Below are 21,464 nucleotides of genomic sequence, written 5' to 3' on the forward strand. Positions count from 1 at the left end.
CAAGATGCCCATATTATGATAATGTGAATAAATTTTAAAAAATTATCCAAATAAAACAGTGCCTTTATACTGGTTTCTAAGGCCTATACCAGAGAGCTATAAAAAGGGAACTATTAAGTAAGGTATGACACAGTGGTAGGTTCTGTTTAAAAAAAAAAAATCAGATGAGAAATTGATGTTTTTCTTCTACCTAATGAGAAACATTTTGAAGAATATTTAAAACCAGCAATGAAATCATAGAACCATTTAAAATAACGGGGAAACTGAGACAGTTAACCAAACAATTGAAACATAGTATTAGTGTGAACTCTGTATTACACAAGTAGTTTATAAAGCTGTAGGAGACACCAGACTGACTTGAAATGAAGTCTACAGAAGGTTATTATGAAATTATTATTTCTAGTGGGCAGTTATTTCTCTGGGCATCTATTTATTCTCACAGGCTTTATTTATTAATTCATCTAAACTGGGGTTAAGAATTAATTTTCCAGAATATAATCTCTTCTTTAAATAATTCTCAGCCATTTGAGTGTGTTTCTTTACTTCTTTACTCCATTACTATTAACAATCAAAAGTTAAATATACTATAATGTATAGCGTTTTTTAGCATTTCTATTGAATAAGCAGCCAAAAACATTGGCATTACTTACTCATGCTAGAAATGCTAACAATGATAAAAAGTTTTGCAAGTTTAGACTACTAGTATTTAAGTATAAAATGGAAATTAGATTAATAAAGGTAGAAACAGATACAAGTATCAGAAGTTTTTCACTCTGTGAAAAACTACCAAGCAGTTTAATAATTGAAAGAAAACGGCTTCTGACCTTCAAAGTCTTATACACAGAAAAATGTCTTATAGATGATAAAAGAACAGTAACAAAAAAAACTCTACAAATATTTTTAAGCTTATAAGTGTATTTAATAACAGTAATACCTGAATTGGCCAGCTCCAAGTGTATCACCTGTAAAAAGACTGTTTCTTGCATCTCTCAGATTTTCTCGAAGTTTCTTGTCTAGTTTCTGAAAAATAAAATTGTAGATTAACTCTTAACAGTTTCATGTAACTTTATGGAGGTTAATTCATAATGTGTTTTTAGTTTGATTACCAAGAAACTTGGAATTTCTTTACAAATAGCAAATCTAAAATCTAAATATTTTAGCTCCTTCTCACCACTTCAATATCATCGTAACTTGGACTTACAAAGATCAGTGCCTTTTCTACTGTGAGTCAGGCCTGATTTCACTAATAAGAACTTTACATTGACTAATTTTACTTTGGCTATGGGAAATGCTTTGCAGTGACAACCCACACTCTTTTCCCAAGCATGACTGTTTTATCAAGGAATGTGTCTATATGGAGAAAATGTTGACTTGGGTGGGTAGGAGTGAACAAAGTAGTGGTGAGTACAAGAAGCCTCAGAAGAGAAATGGAACGTATGGAAGAAGGCAGTCTTCCACCAGTCAGTAATTCACTTGGGCTAATAAAGTTCCAAAATACCTCCCTCTTTTTCAGTAATTCTATAATTTCTCTAATCCCTTACTCATTTCTTAATATTTAAAGCAAATTTATGAACACTTACTTTATACTTAATATTTTACTTCAATATAGTGGGATAGCAAAAAGCACTTCACCATTTTAAAAATGGTTATGATTAGTAATAAATATTTGCTAAATGAAGTTAAATATTAAATAATCTGGGGGATCAAATAAGTGTAAAATCCTGCTTGGTTAAATGAGGAATATACATTTTAGGTTTAAAAAAAGAAATAGGACTGGAATAGCACTCTGGAGTAAATAATTTTACTTTCTCACGTGGAAGTAAATAATTACTTTTTATCTTTGGTGGAATCTCAATGTAATAAGATAAAAATATTTGCTATTGGTACTTACAACCAAGCAATCACATATTTAAATATTAACAAAACACTTGGGTTACTTGTGGAAAAACAATTCACACAATGTTATTTATCTCCGCGTGATATATGCATGAACTTACCACTGCTACCATTTCTGCTGCTGTTCCTCTTGAACATCTGATTATAGGAACAGCACCTATTTAAACAACAAATGTTAGAAATGATCTTGGCTCTTAATTAAAATAGATACTTATAAAATATAAAAATAACAGATGTGATAGATACATACAATTTCATGTTATATACATGATTTTATGTATTTATTTTTCCACTTTTTTAATTTAAAAAAATTAAAAAATATATTTAGGGGGTACAAGTACAGGTTTCTTACATGCATATATTGCATAGTGGTGAAGTCTGGGCTTTTAGTGCACCCATCATCCGAATAATGAACACTGTACTCAAAAGGTAATTTTTCAGCCCTCCCCCCAACAAGCACACATAAAAGGATTTATAATTTCCCCCACAAGCTCACATAACAGATTTATAATTTTAAGGGTAAAAGCAAGTTTCAGAAATGAACCTTCCCATTAATAAAGAAAACAACAGGGAGTCAGAAGAAAACTACATGGAGCTGACCCATCAGTGTGACTGCATTTTTTCCAATGGATTGACTAAATCAGTATTTTCATCTCCCACAGGCAGTTTCGTTTCTTTTCTTTTTTCTTTCTTTTTTTTTTTGAGATGGGGTGTCATTCTGTCACCCAGGCTAGGAGGCTGGAGTGTGGTGGTGCAATCATGGCTAGCCTTGACCTGCTGGGCTCAAATCATCCTCCCCCTCAGCCTCCTGAGTAGTTGGGACTGCAGGCACAGGCCACCAAGCCTGGCTACTTTGGCAAAACTCTGTCTCTACAAAAATTGCAAAAGCTCAGTGTCTTTTCTACTGTGAGTCAGGCCTGATTTCACTAATAAGAACTTTCTGGGCATGGTGGTGTGTGCCTGTGGTCCCAGCAACTGGAAAGGTTGAGGTGGGAGAATCACCTGAGCCTGGAAAATCTGAGGCTGCAGTGAGTCATGATCACACCACTGTACTCCAGCCTGGGCATCAGAGTGAGACTCTATGTCAGAAATTTTTTTTCTCTATGCTGTCCAGGCTGGTCTGAGTTTAAGTGATCCTGCTACCTCAACCACCTAAAATGCTGGAATAATAGGTGTGAGCCTCTGCACCTGGCCTAGGCAGTTCCAATACATAAGCTTACTCTACTCACAGGACTCACATTAATTTGACTTAAAAGAAAAGAATGAAAAGAGCTTAGCTAATTTAGCAATTTGGGGACTGCTAGTTTTTATTTTACGAATTGACTATAAAATACTGTAGTTTTTTTATAAATACCAATTTAAATAATAGAAAATACGTTATTCATATAGGTTGAAATCCTAAATAGAAAGTTCAATTGCACTGAAAGTCTCATAAGACGAACTGAGAACACTGTAATATTTATATGCTGAAATTGTCCATTTTAGATTCTATAGGAAATATCAGTCAATTGCAAAAGTAAAAACACAAAATAGCAAATTTTTCAAAACTGTGTTCTTTCGACAGCAAAAGTTATGTTTGTAATAAAAAATTTAAATAACATTAGAAATGTATAAACTTAACCCTCTTGATTCCAGCCCTCACAAATAACCCCCATTAGAATTAGAAATGGATGCCTCCATGTTGTTTTCTACATATAGTCTAATAAGTGCATGTATATATGTAAAAAAAAATAAGATAGTATATATACTGTTCTAAAACTTGTTTTTCCCCATGTAAAAATTTAGTGTTGACATCCTTCTATGTCAGATTGGCAATAATTTCAATTTCTCCTTTGAAAAATAAATCACTGGCTAGGCATGGTGGCATATGCCTGTAATCCCAGAACTTTGGGAGGCTGAGGCGGGCGGATCACCTGAGGTCAGGAGTTCGAGACCAGCCTGGCCAATATGGTGAAACCCCGTCTCTGCTAAAAATACAAAAATTATCCAGGCATGGTGGAGCATGCCTATAATCCCAGCTACTCGGGAGGCTGAGGCAGGAGAATCGCTTGAACCCGGGGGGTGAAGGTTGCAGTGCAACCTCCCTAGCATTTGGCAAAATTTTACAGACTCTGTAGGGTGACAAAATAGAAATAAAATTATGTCTGTTTAACACTAAAAGTTGTATACATGTGCTTTCTTTATATAATATAAACAACAACAACAACCCATGTGAGGGCAACGAAGGCAGTTCAAAGCAGGCAGAAACCGGAGGGGTTAACTGTTGAAAGAAGAGAATCACATAAAGTAATACATATTTTTAACCAGCTTTTCTCCTGAGGGTACTTGACACATTACACGGCACACAGGAGAAAGAACTCAAGCAGAAAACAGGAAAATTACTGAGCTGAAGAATCAAAGACTGGAGCTCAGGGCTGGAAATTAAGGGAAAAAAAATCCCTGAGAAGAGGGAGTCATACAATTTGCATATAAATTCTCTACATGTCTAAACATTGTCTAAATCTTAAGACTATACATGGTAGCTCTTTTTTTTTTTTTTTTTTTTGGTGACATAGCGATTTTATTAATCTAGTGTGAGGATCATTTTAACAAAAGGGTTTCAAGTGTCTAAAAAATTAAAATTGCAATTAGGCTTTTAAACTGATCCATTAGTGATAGTAAAGCACAAAGTCATATATTAGATACTAAACACAAGTAATTTTAGACAATCTACATCAGTGCTTTACATTTTGAATCAAGAAAACCAGAAGTTGTTTCTTTGAAAGGATAAACAAGATAGGTAGGCCACTAGTTAGGTCAACAAAGAAAAAAAGAGAGACAATCCAAATAAACACAATAAGAAATGACAAGGGCAACATTATCAACAACCCCACAGAAATATTAAAAACCCTCAGAGACTATTACAAACACCTCTATGAACGCAAACTAGAAAACCTAACAGAAATGTATAAATTTCTGGAAACATACAACCTGCCAAGATTTAACAAGAAAGAAACTGAAGTTCTGGAATAACAAATTCCAAAACTGAATCAGTAAGAAAAAACCTACGAACCAGAAAAAGCCCTGGACCAGATGGATTCACAGTCAAATTCTAACAGATATACAAAGAAGAGCTGGTACCAGTACTACTATTATTCCAAAAAATCGAGGAGGAGGGACTCTTCCCTAACTCATTCAATGAGGCCAGTATCATTCTCATACCAAAACCTAGCAGAGACTAAACAAAAAAATAAAACTTCACTCTGAAACCCCTGATGAATCTAGGTGCAACAACCTTCAACAGAATATTAGCAAACTGAATCCAAAAAAAATGAATCCACCATGATCAAGTAGGCTTTATTCCCAGGATGCAAGGTTGATTCAATACATGCAAATCAGTAAATGTGCTTCACTACATTAAAAGAACTAAAAACAAAAACCATATGATCATCTTAATAGACACGGAAAAGGCTTTTGAAAAAATTCCCCATCACTTTATTTAAAAAACCCCCAGCTGGGCGTGGTGGCTCACGTCTGTAATCCCAGCACTTTGGGAGGCCGAGGCAGGTGGAACACGAGGTCAAGAGATTGAGACCATCCTGACCAACATGGTGAAAGCTCATCTCTACTAAAAATACAAAAATTAGCTGGGCGTGGTGGCGTGTGCCTGTAGTCCCAGTTACTCGGGAGGCTGAGACAGGAGAACCAACTGAACCCAGGAGGCGGAGGTTGCAGTGAGCCAAGGTTGTGCCACTGCATTGCAGCCTAGCAACAGAGCGAGACTACATCTAAAACAAACAAACAAACAAACAAACAAACAAAAAAACCACCCTCAACAAATTAGGCAATGAAGAAATATACTTCAAAATAATAGGAGCAATCTATGACAAACACACAGCCAACGTCAAATTAAATGGGCAAAAGCTGTAAGCATTCCCCCTGAGAACTTGAATAAGACAAGGACACCCACTCCCATTTAACATAGTACTGGAAGTCGTAGCCAAAGCAATCAGGCAAGAGAAAGAAATAAAAGACATTCTAATAGAAAGAGAGGAAGTCATACTATCTCTTTGCAGGCTATGTCACCTTATACCTCACAAATTCCATATTCTCTGCCCAAAGGCTCCCGCAACTAATAAGCAGCTTCAGTAAAGTTTCAGGATGCAAAAGTCAATGTACAAACACTAGGAGCATTTCTATACACCAACAATATCCAAGCTGACAGCCAAATCAAAAATGCAATCCCATTCACAATAGCCACGAAAAGAATAAAATACCTAGGAATACAGCTAATTAGGAAGGTGAAAGAGCTCCACAACAAGAATTACAAAACGAAAAGAAATCAGAGATGACACAAACAAATGGAAAAATATTCCATGTTCATGGATAAGAAGACTCAATATTAAAATGGCCATACTGCCAAAGCAATTTACAAATTCAGTGCTATTCTTACCAAACTACCAATGTCAGCTTTCACAGAATTAGAAAAAATTTTTCTAAAAGTCATACAGAACCAAAAAAGAGCCTGAACAGCCAAAGCAAATCTAAGCAAAAAGAACAAAGCTGGGAGCATTACACATCCTGACTTCAAAGTATACTACTACATGGCTTTTACTGTAGTAACCAAAACAGCATGGTACAAAAACACACACACAGACCAGTGGGACAGGTTAGAGAACCCAGAAATAAAGCCCCACACCTACAACCATTTGATTTCGATAATGCTGATAATAACAAGCAATAGGGAAAGAACTCCCTACTCAGTAAGTGGTGCTGGGATAACTCCCTGTTCAGTAAGTGGTGCTACCTGTATGCAGGAGATTAAAACTGAACCCCTTCCTTTCACCATATACAAAAATAAACTCAAAATGGACTAAAGACTTAAATGTAAGACCTCAAACTATAAAAATCCTAGAAGAAAACCTAGACACCATTCTGAACACAGGCCTTGGCAAAGACTTCATGTTGAAGTCTCCAAAAACAACCAGAAAACCAAAACAGACAAATTGGACCTAATTAAACTAAAGAGCTTCTGCAGAGCAAAAGAAACTATCAGCAAAGTGAATGGACAACCTACAGAATGGGAGAAAATATTTGTGAACTATGCATCCAACAGAATTTATAAGGAACTTAAACAAATTGACAAGCAAAAACAAACAACCCCATTAAAAAGTGGCCAAAGGACACGAACAGACACTTCTCAAGAAAAAAAAAAAAAAGGGACATACGTGGCCAGCAAGCATATGAAAAAAAGCTCAATATCACTAATCACTAGCGAAATGAAAATTAAAACCACAATGAGTTACCATCTCACATCAGTCAGAAGGTCTATTACTAAAAGTCAAAAAATAATAGATGTTGGTGAGGTTACAGAGGAAAGGGAACACTTATACACTGTTGGTGGGAATGTAAATTAGTTCAGCCACTGAGGAAAGCAATTTGAAGGCTTCTCAAAGAACTTAGAACTACCATTTGACTCAGCAATCCCATTACTGGGTATACAGCCAAAAGAACATAAATCATTCTATGAAAAAGACACATCTACCCATATGTTCATTGCAGTAATATTCACAATAGCAAAGACATGGAATCAACCTAGATGCCTATCAAGGGTGGATTGGATAAAGAATTTGTGATACATATACATCATGGAATACTACAGAGTCATAAAAAAGAGTGAAATCATATGCTTAGCAGCAACATAGATATAACTAGAGGCCATTATTCTAAGGGAATTAACAGAAGCAGAAAACAAAATACCCCATGTTCTCACTTGTAAGTGGGAGCTAAACAAAAAGAAAAGACACAAAGATGACAATAACAGATATTGGGGGTCAACCTGAGCAGGGAGGATGAGGGTCAAAAAACTCCCTATCAGGTACCATACCCATAGCCTGGGTGACAAATTCATTTGTACACCAAACCCTAGTGACATGCAATTTACCCCTGTAATAAACTTGCACATGTATCTCCCAAACCTAAAAGTTGAAAATAAGAAAAAAAAATTAAAAATAAATTTTGAAGGTGTAGGTAGATTAGTATTATATACATAAAGTTTTCTGGAGCCTTGGGCATCTGAACTTAACAGTTAACAAACATTTATCTATTTAGAAATGTGTTTGAAATTTTTAATAATGAAATATTAAAAGAAAATTAATGGGCATATAGGTGGTGAAGTCACCACCAAGGCATTCAAATATAGCAGAAAATTATAATTACCAAAGACATCTAAAATGACAACTCAAAAGATCTGCTAAATGTTAAGAGAACCACATCAAGTTATTGGAAGTATGTTTTTATATACTATTGAATATATATTTTACTCCACTCGAGAACCTCTAGAGATCCAGGTAAGTGAGAAAGAATCACATTACAGTGTAACACATTAAAATTACTTGTTAAACAATTTACTTTGAAAAATAACCATAAAGACTGGAAAACTTACCCAGAGTAACAAAAAAGCAGAAGAGGCTGTCAACTATAGTGTCCATAACAGTTTCCATTTCCGTGTCTGTGATATCTGGCCTGTTAATGGCTAAAATGACATAGGAAAAGGAGAAAACGTTGAGCCAAACTTATGCCTCATCTTTATGAAACTCCTAAAATTATTACTAAACTCTTAAGTGATACACAATAAAACTCAGTAAGCGAAATCTTTTTGGTTTAAACTTTTTTTTTTTTTTTTTTTTTGAGACGGGATCTTGCTCTGTCACCCAGGAGGGAGTGCAGAGGCATGATCATGGCTTACTGTAGCCTCCTGGGCTCAAGTGATCTTCCCATCTCAGCCTTCAGAGAAGCTGGGACCACAGGCACATGCCACCACGCCCTGCTAATTAAACAATTTTTTTTGTAGAGATGGGTCTCCCTATGTTGCCCAGGCTGGTCTTGAACTCCTGGGCTCAAGCGACCCTCCTACCTTGGCCTCCCAAAGGGCTGGGATTATAGGCATGAGCCACCACACCCTGCCTGCTTTAAACTTCTTTTAAGTGAACAAATATCTGTTAAAAATTATACCATCTCAAAGAGAAAAATAAATAACCACAACAAACTACCTTAATATCAGAGATCAGGAGACTACTAATAAGAAAAACAACCCCACAATGTAAACTAACAGAATTTTTGCCAGAGCAAACAGGAAAATAAATATCATATTCCATAGTTTTACTCATAAACACCAGATTGCCTCAAGAAACTACTGATTCTGTTACCCAACTACAGCCAGAAAAGGAAATGCAAGTAAATTATGGCACAACCAACATCGCATATCATTTTCTTTATATTAAGTTATATAAATTTCTCTTCTGATCTACAAAAGTATACATAAGTAGTTCCCAAACTTTACTAAGAATCACTCAGGGAATATGGGGAAAAACTCTCCGGAAGTTTTTAAAAATTAAAGATTCTTATCCCTTTCCTTTAGGGATTCTGTATGGATATGAATAATTCTAAAAAACCTGTAATTTTGAGGCTGGGCATGGTGGCTCACACCTGTAATCCCAGTACTCTGGGAGGCTGAGGTGGGCAGATCATCTAAGGTAAGGAGTTTGAGACTAGCCTGACTAACATGGTGAAACCGTGTCTCTACTAAAAACACAAAAATTAGCCAGGTGTGGTGGCACACGCCTGTAATCCCAGCTACTTGGGAGACTGAGGCAGGAGAATCACTCGAACCTGGGAGACAGAGGTTGCAGTAAGCTGAGATCACACCACTGCACTCCAGCCTAGGCGACAGAGCAAGACTCTGTTTGGGGGCGGGGGGGGGGGGGAACCACCTATAATGTTGACAAGCACCTTAGGCAATTCTAATGCAAATAGGCCTTGGGGCTAGGCTTTAAGAAACATTGCTGTGTAGACTGTCTTTGACAAAGACCTTGACTGACTTATCTTCCTCTCACAATATCAAGGCCCAGCATCTGATGAAGTAGATCAATAACTATATGTTGAAAGATTGTCTAAACTATTATTTACAAAGTATTTTTAATGTCCCAATATCCTGAAAGTGAAAACACATATAAAATTTAATACCACTTGTGGTTACCATAAGAGGAAAGCAGACTTCAACTGGATAACTCCAATTATCTATAGAAAGCCTGGCCCACCCAGACAACACATAAAAGAATTCAATCAGGCAACACAGATTCTAAAAGAAGGAAATGGGCCCTTACTCAGGTGTTGCAAATACCATCTATTTCAATCAGATGAAATAAATATCATAAAGGATACAATTTGCATTATGTGCAATCAGGGGATATCGATTCAAGGAAACACACCCAATTCATTTTGTTAATCAGTGGCACAAGTGATCTGTAGACACTTCAAACCTTTTAGTTAAATCACTAGTACATTTTTGTTAATTACTGGCACTAGAAAAATCTACATGGAAGCATCCAGCCCTTGAGTCCTACATCCTAGTTCCACATTTCTGAATGAAAAGTAACCCTAACAGTCATAAACTGCTAATCAATAACCTCACCTCAACTTGAGGTAATGGCTTGCTTTGTCTAAGATAGTAGTCTTAGTTTGACTGAGGTAATAAATCTGCTTGCTCCCAATTCATGGAAAGTTTAGAATGAAAAAGATTTGCAAATCAATACCATGATATTAATATAATCATATTTAGGAATATTTGTTTAAAATTTTTAAAGCATTGTAACATTTGAGCCAATTAGGTATGTGATTACATAATGATAAAGAATGTTATCTCTGGAGTGAGACTGCCTGTGTTTAGTAAACTGGCTCTACCATTTCCTCATCAAATTACTTAATAGCTATGTCTCTGTTTTCCATTCTTGAAAATGGAAATAATTTCTGCTTCATAAAGTTATTCTGAGGATTAAATTAGCTTACATTGTAACACACTGAAAACACTGATAGGCATAGAGTGAGCTATTACTATTATCATTATTGAGAATCTGGGTGATTAGCCATGTGATTATACTTTAAAATTCGCAATTAACCTCAAACATGTGATCTTTTAAAAAAGCTGGCAGGTACAAAAAATGTAATTAAACTTATAAGTATACGAATATTTAACAAATTTTACACTCATTACAAATTTAATTATTTTTAAATAATTATTTAAACACTTGGGCAGATTTTGCTTGTTAGAATTATAAACTTGTCTGGTCTGGTATATGAAGTACAGTACCTAAAAAAAACCCACTTAATATTCTGAATTTATTAATAAAATTTAAAATGTTTAAGAGAATTCAACACACCAAGTTTTCCGATTAAGCTTGTTAAAGGGGACTGATTAGGAAAATTTAGTCTGTTCAATATGAGTTAATCCATCAAAAATAAAGATGCTTCATTTCACTTTACCAGATTTAGAAACAATGTAACACAATTCATATTCAATTTAAAGGCTTCAGGAAAACTAGGTTTTAAAATATGTAACTTAAATAACTTGCTAATTCATTTAAAATGCAACTGTAAATAGATTTCTGTGAATAATAACCACTGTCAAAAATCTCTCACATGAACATTCAGCAAATACTTGTATTCTTTCAGGAATTTCCACAAGAACGGATGCTCTAGAGCTCAATGAAACCAAAAGATTCATTCTCTTCTCTCAGGGAACTTACCATCTGGTTCCAGTGTTTTGTAAGCACAGAGAAGTAAGCTAACTTGTTCTTGTCCAAGATCAAAGTACTAGATGATAAATTTGAATTCTGCTACTAAAATATTGTCTTACTTGCCATGAGTGAACCATTCATGCAAGTTGCTGTGGGGCTACAGAAAAGGTCAGAGAATTGGTACTTCCTTGAGTTTATAAAACAGGTTTATTAAACGTTTAAATGTAATAAAATTCAGTCTGAGCCTTGTTTTCTCTGTGCTTTTAAAAAGTTTCTATAGCTGTACTGCTGCTGTACGAGCTAGTTTTGAAGTCCATTAAACATATTCACCTTTTTTCTTACAGTATACCATTCATTTTGTTAACAAAGAATTGCAACATTTCTATTTTTACATACCACGATATGAAACAAGCTCCTTATTTTGATTACATAACACAAACATATCATCTTCCAAAGTAATAAAATTGAGATATTGGTCAAAAACCTAGAAACAAAAGAAAAGGTTTACAAATCAATCTTACAATATAGCCATATTGAAAGTAAATTTAGTTTGCTCTAACCTACCAATGGTAGAAATGAAAAAAAAAATTGCAATTACATTCAATAACTAGAAATCGTACTGTGTAATAGCCTAATTGAACAAGAATGAGGAGTAAAGAATAAGTTAAGGCAATAAAAATAAGCCTTTGGGCAATAAATATGGAGGAGGAGAGTAACATTTTGAGAAAACAAAATTTAAGCAGATACGAGAACTTAAATTGTGGTAGTGATGGGAATGGATATTAATTTTGAAGAAAACATACAATTTTAACAATCATTTTCATCACATTTTCCTAAGAAAGTCACAGTAATTGTTTTACACCAACAACTTTTATAATAAAGTGGGAAAAAGTTATGCCAGTTCTTTGGAAGTGCAAAGTAGAAGAAAAATTAAGAGAACTATTTGAAATACACTGAATTTAGTTAACCAAATTAAGGCTGAGTGAGGCGGCTTGGACCTGTAATCCCAGAGCTTTGGAAGGCTGAGGTGGGAGGACTGTTTGAGGCCCGAAGTTTGAGACCTACGCAACATAAAAAAAAAAAAAAAAAAAAATAGCTGGATGGGGTGGTACGAGCCCAGGAGGTGAAAGTTGCAGCAAGCAGAGATTGCACCACTGCATTCCAGCCTGGGCGAGTGAGACACTGTCTCAAAACAAAACAAGAAAGAAAACAAAAGTTGTTCCCATTATTTTATGTGAAGTTAATAAATTTTGAGCACAAAGATTAAAGGCATAAGCCTCAAAAACTAATCAGAAATATTGCTGGTCTATTTAAATCTAAGAATGAAAAATCTATCAGTAGAAAAAGAATAGAAAGTATATGCATGGTTGTTTAGTCTTTTACTTGCACTAGATAGTTGTCTGGAACTTTAATGCATATCTTGTCCAAATTCAAGAAACACAGAGCATAACAGGATCATAACCTGAAATATATTTTACAAATTGATTTATAACTGAAGCTGAACGTGACTAAAATGTCACTATGATGTAGAATTGCTGGCCTGTCATGGATTCTTTTTCTCTTAATATGCAACAGACGCACTTTGGATCTCAATATGCAATACGGGCACTTTGGATCCTCTTTCCTAAGTAAAAAAAGATCTGGAAATAGTATGATGATTATAATGATTACAGATAAAACAATGTCAACATACTTTCAATACAGTTTATGACAATACAACTGTCAAATGATTTCTGAGTTGACCTAAAAAGATGATACAAATGACAGACTAAAGCAAAACTCATTCTGCTTTTTATTTCTGTCTTTCAAATTCATTAAATAATAGGTTCCTTTAGTTTGGCTTATTTTGCCTAGTTCAACTTGAAGATAATTTATATTATTAGAACTTTTTCTAAAAGTATTGAGCCTAAACATTTCTGTCGTTCTGGTCATCTGTCAAATAGATACCTACGCCAACTACAGGTTTCAGAACAGTGTTAAATTTTACATTGACAAAATGTCATCAACCAACCAAACTCTCTTACCTTGGCTACCTGTGTTACTGCACTAGCTGCTAATGCTGCATTTGCAATATCTTCCAGTTTACTTCTTGAAATAGCAGATATAAAATTTAAATAATATGATTCATATAGTTGATTTCGAAGATCCTATCAATACAATGAAAACTTCATTCTTACATGATAAAGAAGACCATGAATACATGTTTCAAATACCATAAGAGCAAAGTTGTATTTAAAAGACAGGATATTTAAATGACAATCCAAAAAAGTATCCCAAGAGAAAAAAGCTTTGAAGTAGTACTGGTTATCTGGTTATCAGATGTAACTAAAATGTATCTTAATAAAGTAATAAAATTATATCAACAAAATCTCATTAATTACAATACAGTACAAACTGCTTTCATATAGCCTATCTGCATTCTTCTTAAAATATCCAAATATGGCTCAATAATATAGCAAACGCTTGTTATATTTGGCAGACACGATCTTCAACTGTTTTGGACATGTGATGACACAACAAATCCTTCATTGCACACAGACAAGTTATAATTCCAATTACCAATTCTAGAAGTATTTCTTCTCAGTTGCTCAAAAGTAGTGCAATTTAAGTTATGCAAATTCTTAAGTCAAATTTACTTATCTTCTTATACTTTTAGCAAATAGATACTGAAATAACTGTATTTCCTCAAATCTAAGATGTCACTGACTGTAACCGGAACCATCATTTTAAGTAACACTAAGAATTAATGATGCCAATAAAATTTTGTGACATGATCAATTTTAAGATGTACCTGATTTCAGCGATGTGAAAATGTGAAAAATTGAGGGGTTGGAGCCTTTGTGAGGAAGGTGATCAGGGTAGTGGTTCAATCAAGGTCAAGAGATTATTTATGTATGAGGATTGAGAAATAAGTAATATGTTCACGATACTGGGAACCATGTTTTTTCACTCTGAGAAAGGAGTTACAAATATGTAAAGAGAAAAGGGAAACGCTAGAGTGAATCCTGTGTTGCTAAGCTGAAACACTTTTGGAGATTATCTATTAATCTGGATAGGTGAGGAGAAGAGGGGGAGAATTGTAGAAATAAATATAGATATAAAAGTGTATGTATAAATACATAATTTCCTAACTTTTTCCATTGAGAGGACCTAAGAACAGTGACACTGTAGTCACAATGAGTATACCTAATGCCTAGATCCTGATTCCTAACTACCATTCTTTACAGAAAGCAACCAGAGCTCTTGAGAAAAATGTCCGAATCCTGGGCTGAGACAGAGAAAGTAAAATCCTAGGCTATATTGGAATATATTATTGTGCCAGAAGGTAAGGAAGTGGTCAAAGAATGATGCATACATTTCAAAAGGACATATAAGTTCAGCAAAGTTGCAGGATACAAGACAAATATATAAAAATCAATTGAATTTTTATACAATTGCAATGAACAATCTTAAAAATGGAGTAAGAATTCCATTCATAATAAGCATTAAACACATGAAAGAAAAAATTTAACAAAAGCACAAAACTTATGACAAGCTAATCTTAATTTGGAAATTCAAGAAAAGCTAAAACAATCTGAAAAAAAGTACAAAGTTGGAGGACACAATTACTCAATTTGAAAACTTGCTATCAAGTGAAAGATGTCAACACTGTGTGGTACAGGCATAAGGACAGACACAGATATCAATGCAATAGAACCGAGAGTTCAGAAATAAAACAATGTATCTATGGTCAGCTGATTTTTGACAAGGTTGCCAAGACCATCCACTAGGGAAAGAATACTTTCTTTAATAAATTATGCTGGGACTACTGGATAGCCACACGCAAAAGAATAAAGTTGGACACCTACATCCCACCATATATAAAAATAATGCAAAGTGGAATCAAGACCTATATGTAAGAGCTGAAACTATAAAATTCTTAGAAGAAAACACAAGAATCTGGAATGGTTTCCTAAATATGACACCAAAAGCATAAGCAACTCAAGAAAAAAAAAAAAAAAGATAAACTGGGCTTTATCAAAATTGAAAATGTTTGTGCTTCAAAGGAAATTATCAAGAGAATGAAAAGATAATCCATAGACTGGGAGAAAATATTTACAGATCATAAACTTGTGAATGTCTAGTATCCAAGATATAAAAAGAATTCTATCAACTCAACAATAAAAAGACAACCCAATTAAAAACTGGGTGAATGATCTGAATAGACATTTCTCGAAAGACATACAAATGGCCAATAAGCATGTTAAAAGATGCTTAATATCAATTATAGAAATGCAAATCAAAACTATAATGCGATGGCACGCAAACCTATTAGGATGGCTACAATAAATATATCGGATAGTAAGTGTTCAGCAAGGATCTGGAGAAATCAGAACCTTCATACACTACTGGTGGGACTATAAAATGGTGCAACCACACTTTGGAAAACAGTCTGTTCCTAAAAAGGTAAACAGAGAGTTACCATTTGACCATGCAATTCTATTCCTATGTGTTTATGGCCACAAGAGAATTGAAAACATGTCCACAGAGAAATCTGTACATGAATATTTATGGCAACATTATTATTAATAGCCAAAAGGTAGAAACAATCCAAATGTTCATCAAGTGGTAAATGGATGAACAAAATTTGGTACATCCACACAATGGAATACATTCAGCCATGAAAAGGAATAAGGTACCAATTCATGCTACAATATGGATGCACCTTGGAAACATTATGCTAAGAGAAATCAGCCATGTACAAAAGACCATATATTATAGGAGTTCATTCATATGTAATGGTCAGAGTAGGCAAATATACAGAAACATAAGGTAGCTTAGGGATGGAAGGGGATGGGGGAGGCGTGAGGATATGATAAATGGTACCAGGTTTCTTTCTGAGGTAATGACAATGTTCTAAAATTGACTGTGGTGATGGTTGCAAAACTCTGTGACTATATTAAAAACCAATGAATCATACACTTGTGCTTCTTAAATGGGTGAATTGCATGGTATGTGAATTATAATTTCAATCAAGGTGTTATTAAAAAAACGGAAGAAGAGATTGTAAGTGGTACCTCTCTCATGAATAGTATACTTGAGTTTACGCAGGGTAAAAGAGAAACCTGGGCATCATAAAGCTACACAGAACACAAAATTTGCAAACTTCATAACAATTTAAACAGCAATTTGATTCAACAGTCAATAACAAAGATGCTGTGACCTGTGGAAGACACTGTTACTTACCTATCCAACATCTATTTTTCTCCTTTTCCTTGCTAAAAGAATCTTGCTAGATTTTCTTTGGGGTGACAATATACTCATCTAAATATTGACTTTTGCAGTCACCCTTGCAATTGATTCTACCCAGTGAGAAATAAATAAAGGTCTTCTGGGAGTTTCTGGAAAGGCTTAGCTTTCCTGATCAAAATCAACAGTCAGGGCTGGCACAGTCCATTTCCCTCTTCTTCTTGATGTGAACATAGATTTGATGCCTATGGGAGCAGCAACAAGCAAGACAAGGAAAACCAACAAACTAAAGATGAATGATCAGTGATAGAAGGAGCCTGGGTCTTTGATTACCTTATAGTGCTTCCGCACCAGCGTGGACTTCCTAATCTCACTATTATTTTAGAAAAGGAAAATGCTTTATAAGTTAGAAAGGCAATATACTTAGGCTTTCTGTTTGTTAAAGCCAGACTCAGACTTTACCAGTACAGTGATTCCCCTTATTTGCAGGGGTTATTTTCCAAGACTCCAGTGGATGCCTGAAACCAGATAGTACTGAACTGTATGTTTTTTCTTATACATACATATTTATGACAAAACTTAATTTATAGTTTATAAATTGGGCACAGTAACAGATTAGCAACAATAGTCAGAAATAAAATAGAGCAATTATAAAATATATTCTGCAATGAAAGTTATATGAATGTGGTCTCTCTCAAAATACTGTAATATGTTCACTACTGTAATATATTCAGTACCTGGTTAACTGTGGATAACTGAAACTGTGGAAAGTGAAACTGTGGATATGGGAGGACTACTGTATAATACTTTTTCAGCCAAAAGTTTTAAGTCTTTCAGGCTCTTTGGAATTCAAAGATAGTCTCAAAAATCAGGGTGAGAAAGTAGGCATAGGAATTTCTGATTTGTCGCCCTGGACATCTAAGAATTTTTCTTGAAAAAAAAATCTGTTTCCAAATTCAGGAGTCCAGAAAATAAGAACCCATATTACCTGACACATTCTGTCAATATTTTCTTCAGTTGGCATTACAAAGTATACTGCAGGAACATCTGGAATAGGATCTCGATCAGAGTGCAAAAGCCTAGAAGACATAAGGAACTAAAACTTATTTTTTCTTAGTCACTTATCTAAAAAGATAGTTTAAAACAATATTTCTCAAAATGGGAGTTCACTAGCTCAAGGACAGTAACCAGTGCTCTAAAAGCTCTTGTTGCAATTAATCAGTGAGTTAACTTAGCTTTCTCCCATGTCAGTGTTGATATTATTTATTAGTATTAAGAAGACCCTAATTTCTTGTTAGTCCTCATTTGTCCTATTCTGCTCACACTTTTAGTACTGCCAATGGTCAGACACTCTTTTCTACCAACACTCTCCTTGAATGAGAACTAAAACATAGTCAAAACCAATCTTATTCCCACTTTTCATAGAAATATGGTGGTGGTCAGAGGGGAATGGTGAGTGTGAGGAAAGTGTGGCTCTCTGAGGGGAAAATCAGAAAGCTAGGGGATGCAATGAAAAAATTTTTAGAAGCAATTCTTTAGAAACTATAAAAAAATTTAACCAAACATGAAATCAAATATATTTTTTAAATGAAAGGTATATAAATGTCTCCTTAAAACTTAAAGACAATCTATTTTTGCCTATTTATTGTTTCATAAGAGAATGTAAGCATCTTACAGATTGAGTCATTTTACAGTTTTCTCCTTTTACAATTTAGAAACAATTTCCATGCAAATATCCCAACATCAAACTATGCTTATATGAGGAATATTCACCTCTCTCTAGTCATCCTTCTATAATCAAGGAGAGGAAAGAAGCACATGCTACCAGTTGGTCTGTGTTTAATAACTGTTGCCATTGATATCAAGAAGGATAATGTGATAGTTGCCATAGGTTGTTGTCTTTTTTTTACACTGTTTGTCCAACTGCCTAATGGGCTACAACCACCATTTCATATTCTGGAAACGTGTAATTACTGTTTCCTACAAATCAGCCTAAACCAGTTTGCAGAGTATAAAGTAACTGATATAGTATTCTCCAGCAAATAGAGGAGAATGGTTGGAGGCAAAGTACAAAAGAGTTCACCATGGTAGCTGTGTAATATTTCCATGCTCTGGTGGCAAGTAGCAAGTTAGGCAGAGATTACCAGACTCTCAAACTGGTAGACTATACTATTACCCTTAAACGAAGTACTGAGTAAGGCCTCACTTCTGTTAGTTACTGTTACTAAGCCATTACAGTTCAGTAGATAAACAGCACAGAATTAGTGGTCAAGCAATGTGGCCATGGCTCTGTTATTAAGTGGTTGTACAAATGTGAGACAATCACTTAAGCCTTCTAAACTTTAGTCTTTCCATTAGTAAATAAAGGAGTTAAACACTTAGTACAGAGACAATGGCACTCAATGTTTATTAATAAACCACAATTTCCAAGGATAGCATCAAGTTAAACTTTACTTCAGTCCATAAGAATTAACACGCTATCAAAGCAAATATGCTTATTTCAGTCTGACATAAAAATGAAAGGAAAACTCATCAGATACCGTATTTCATGAAACCCAAGGTGGTAACAATTTTAAAACATCAATTTTAAAATATATTTTATATACTACTGAGAAATAAAAATGCTGCCAGTTATGACATATCATCAGTGATAAGACAGATCCTAATTTCAGAAATATAAAAAAGGACATTTGGATTTGACAAAATATAATAGTCTATTAATTTTAACAAATGCTGATTATACAACTAAAGAATTTGAGCTGATCAAACCAGATTCTGGTAAGTTACTTACCAAAAATCTAAAACCATATTCCCAATAATACATTTCAATTCAATATATAATATCATAAAAACTGGTTATAACATCATAAATACAACAAAATGCAAATAGCTTAGAACACCATAAAATTGGACTCTTGTAGTATACAAAAGTATTACTATCTATCCATGAACACAGTCCTTCTCCAAATTTTTTTTTTTTTTTTTTTTTTTTTTTTTGTCTTTTTTTTTTTTTTTTTTTTTTTTTTTGAGACAGAGTCTTGCTCAGCTGCCCAGGTCAGAGTGTTGTGTCACGATCTCGGTTCACTACAACCTCTGCCTTCTGGGTTCAAGCAATTGTCCTTCCTCAGCCTCCCAAGTAGCTAGGATTACAGGCGGGTACGCCACCACACCCAGCTAATTTTTGTATTTTTAGTAGAGACACAGTTTCACCATGTTGGCCAGGCTGGTCTCGAACTCCTGAGCTCAAGTGATCCGCCCACCCCGACCTCCAGAAGTGCTGGGATTACTGGCATGAGCCACTGCGCCTGGCCCCTTCTCCAAATGTTCTACTAGGCAAGTCCATGAAGTACTGCAATTTGTTTTATTTTTATTAAACATATCAGAAGCAATATAATCACACAAACTTAACAGTTAAGACAACATAGATAGCCTCCTATGGTGATTAACAGTCATTACTTCATAGTCACTTAAATTTTTCATATTAATGATTAATGAGATATTCCTTTTTTAAAAAAAAGTATAGAGAGTCCCTGACTTACAATGGTTCAACTTAGGATTTTTTGACTTTATGATGGTGCATATTCAGTAGAAATCATACCTTAAGCACCTATAAAAACATTCTGTTTTCAACTTTCGGCACTGTAGTCAATAAATTACATGAGATATTCAAGTTTATTTTTATTTTATTTAATTAATTATTTTTTTTGAGACAGAGTCTTGCTCTGTTGCCCAGGCTAGAGTGCAGTGGCAGTCTCGGCTCACTGCAATCTCAGCCTCCCGGGTTCAAGTGATTCTCCTGCCTCAGCATCCTGAGTAGCTGGGATTACAGGTGCCTGCCACCATGCCTGGCTAATTTTTTGTATTTTTTTTTTTTTAGTAAAGATGGTGTTTCACCACATGGCCAGGCTGGTCTTGAACTCCTGACCTTGTGATTCGCCCACCAAAGCACTGGGATTACAGACGTGAGCCACAGTGCCCAGCCTCGGCAGTTTATTATAAAGGAGGCTATGTGTTGGATCTGACTTTGCCCAACTATAGGCTAATGTAAGTGTTCTGAGCATGCTGAAGGTAGGAGAGGCTAAGCTATGATGTTTGTGTTAGGTTAGGTGTATTAAATGCATTTTTTTGACTTACAAAATTTTTAACTTACAATGGGTTTATAAGTATGTAACCCCATTGTAGGTCAAGGAGAATCTGTGTATTTAAAGGAAGAAATCACTTTTAGAGCTGGAAGAGACCTTAAGATTATTAGTTCTTTTCCTTTACGTAGAGGGTAAACCAAGTCTGTAGAAAAAGACACAAGGGAGAAAATTTAAATTCTGAAATTATAAAGCCTCAGACTGAGGATTTTTTTAAATCCCAGAAATAAGGGGTTGAATAAAAGATGATATGGGGAAAAAATGTTCAACACTACATAAATACTGTAACCTAACACTATTTTTCTCTATAAATGTTCTTTAATAATTTGATTTCAGGGTGGCCAAAGAAATTTTTAAGAACGTATTTGAAAATGAATGCCACTATTAGAAATATGTAAAAACTCACAGATGCAGAGTGATTCCCATGTCTCTCAGCTCCTTCACAGATAGCAGAGGAGAGATTATATCTTGGCCAAATCTGTCATAAATGAGTACCTATTAAAAAAACAATGTGTCATCATTATCATTGAACAACCAATAGTGAATCTATATTAAGACAATGTTGAAGCAAATTTTATTTTAACAAATCATAGATACTAAATTATTATCCTTTCCTCAATTTAATATTTTCCATCATTATTTACCC

At 34.7% G+C, this 21,464-nt stretch overlaps 1 protein-coding gene across 5 annotated transcripts in view; it reads right to left on the bottom strand.

Annotated features, from left to right (window-relative positions):
- The window catches only part of SCFD1 (sec1 family domain containing 1), a 113,033-nt gene that overhangs the window by 83,640 nt on the left and 7,929 nt on the right, over positions 1-21,464 (bottom strand). For 2 of the 5 annotated variants that reach the window (XM_011994762.1, XM_011994764.1), the window contains 7 exons: positions 21,225-21,313; positions 17,668-17,758; positions 13,475-13,597; positions 11,847-11,934; positions 8,321-8,410; positions 1,998-2,053; positions 935-1,020 (listed from right to left, as the gene is read on the bottom strand). In XM_011994762.1, the coding sequence (XP_011850152.1) occupies positions 935-1,020; positions 1,998-2,053; positions 8,321-8,410; positions 11,847-11,934; positions 13,475-13,597; positions 17,668-17,758; positions 21,225-21,313 (623 nt within the window). The remainder of the gene's footprint in view (positions 1-934; positions 1,021-1,997; positions 2,054-8,320; positions 8,411-11,846; positions 11,935-13,474; positions 13,598-17,667; positions 17,759-21,224; positions 21,314-21,464) is intronic. The other 3 variants (XM_011994763.1, XM_011994766.1, XM_011994767.1) reach the window with 3 other exon arrangements.

The sequence above is a fragment of the Mandrillus leucophaeus genome, unplaced genomic scaffold, assembly GCF_000951045.1.
Source record: "Mandrillus leucophaeus isolate KB7577 unplaced genomic scaffold, Mleu.le_1.0 Scaffold460, whole genome shotgun sequence".
Lineage (NCBI taxonomy): Eukaryota > Metazoa > Chordata > Mammalia > Primates > Cercopithecidae > Mandrillus > Mandrillus leucophaeus.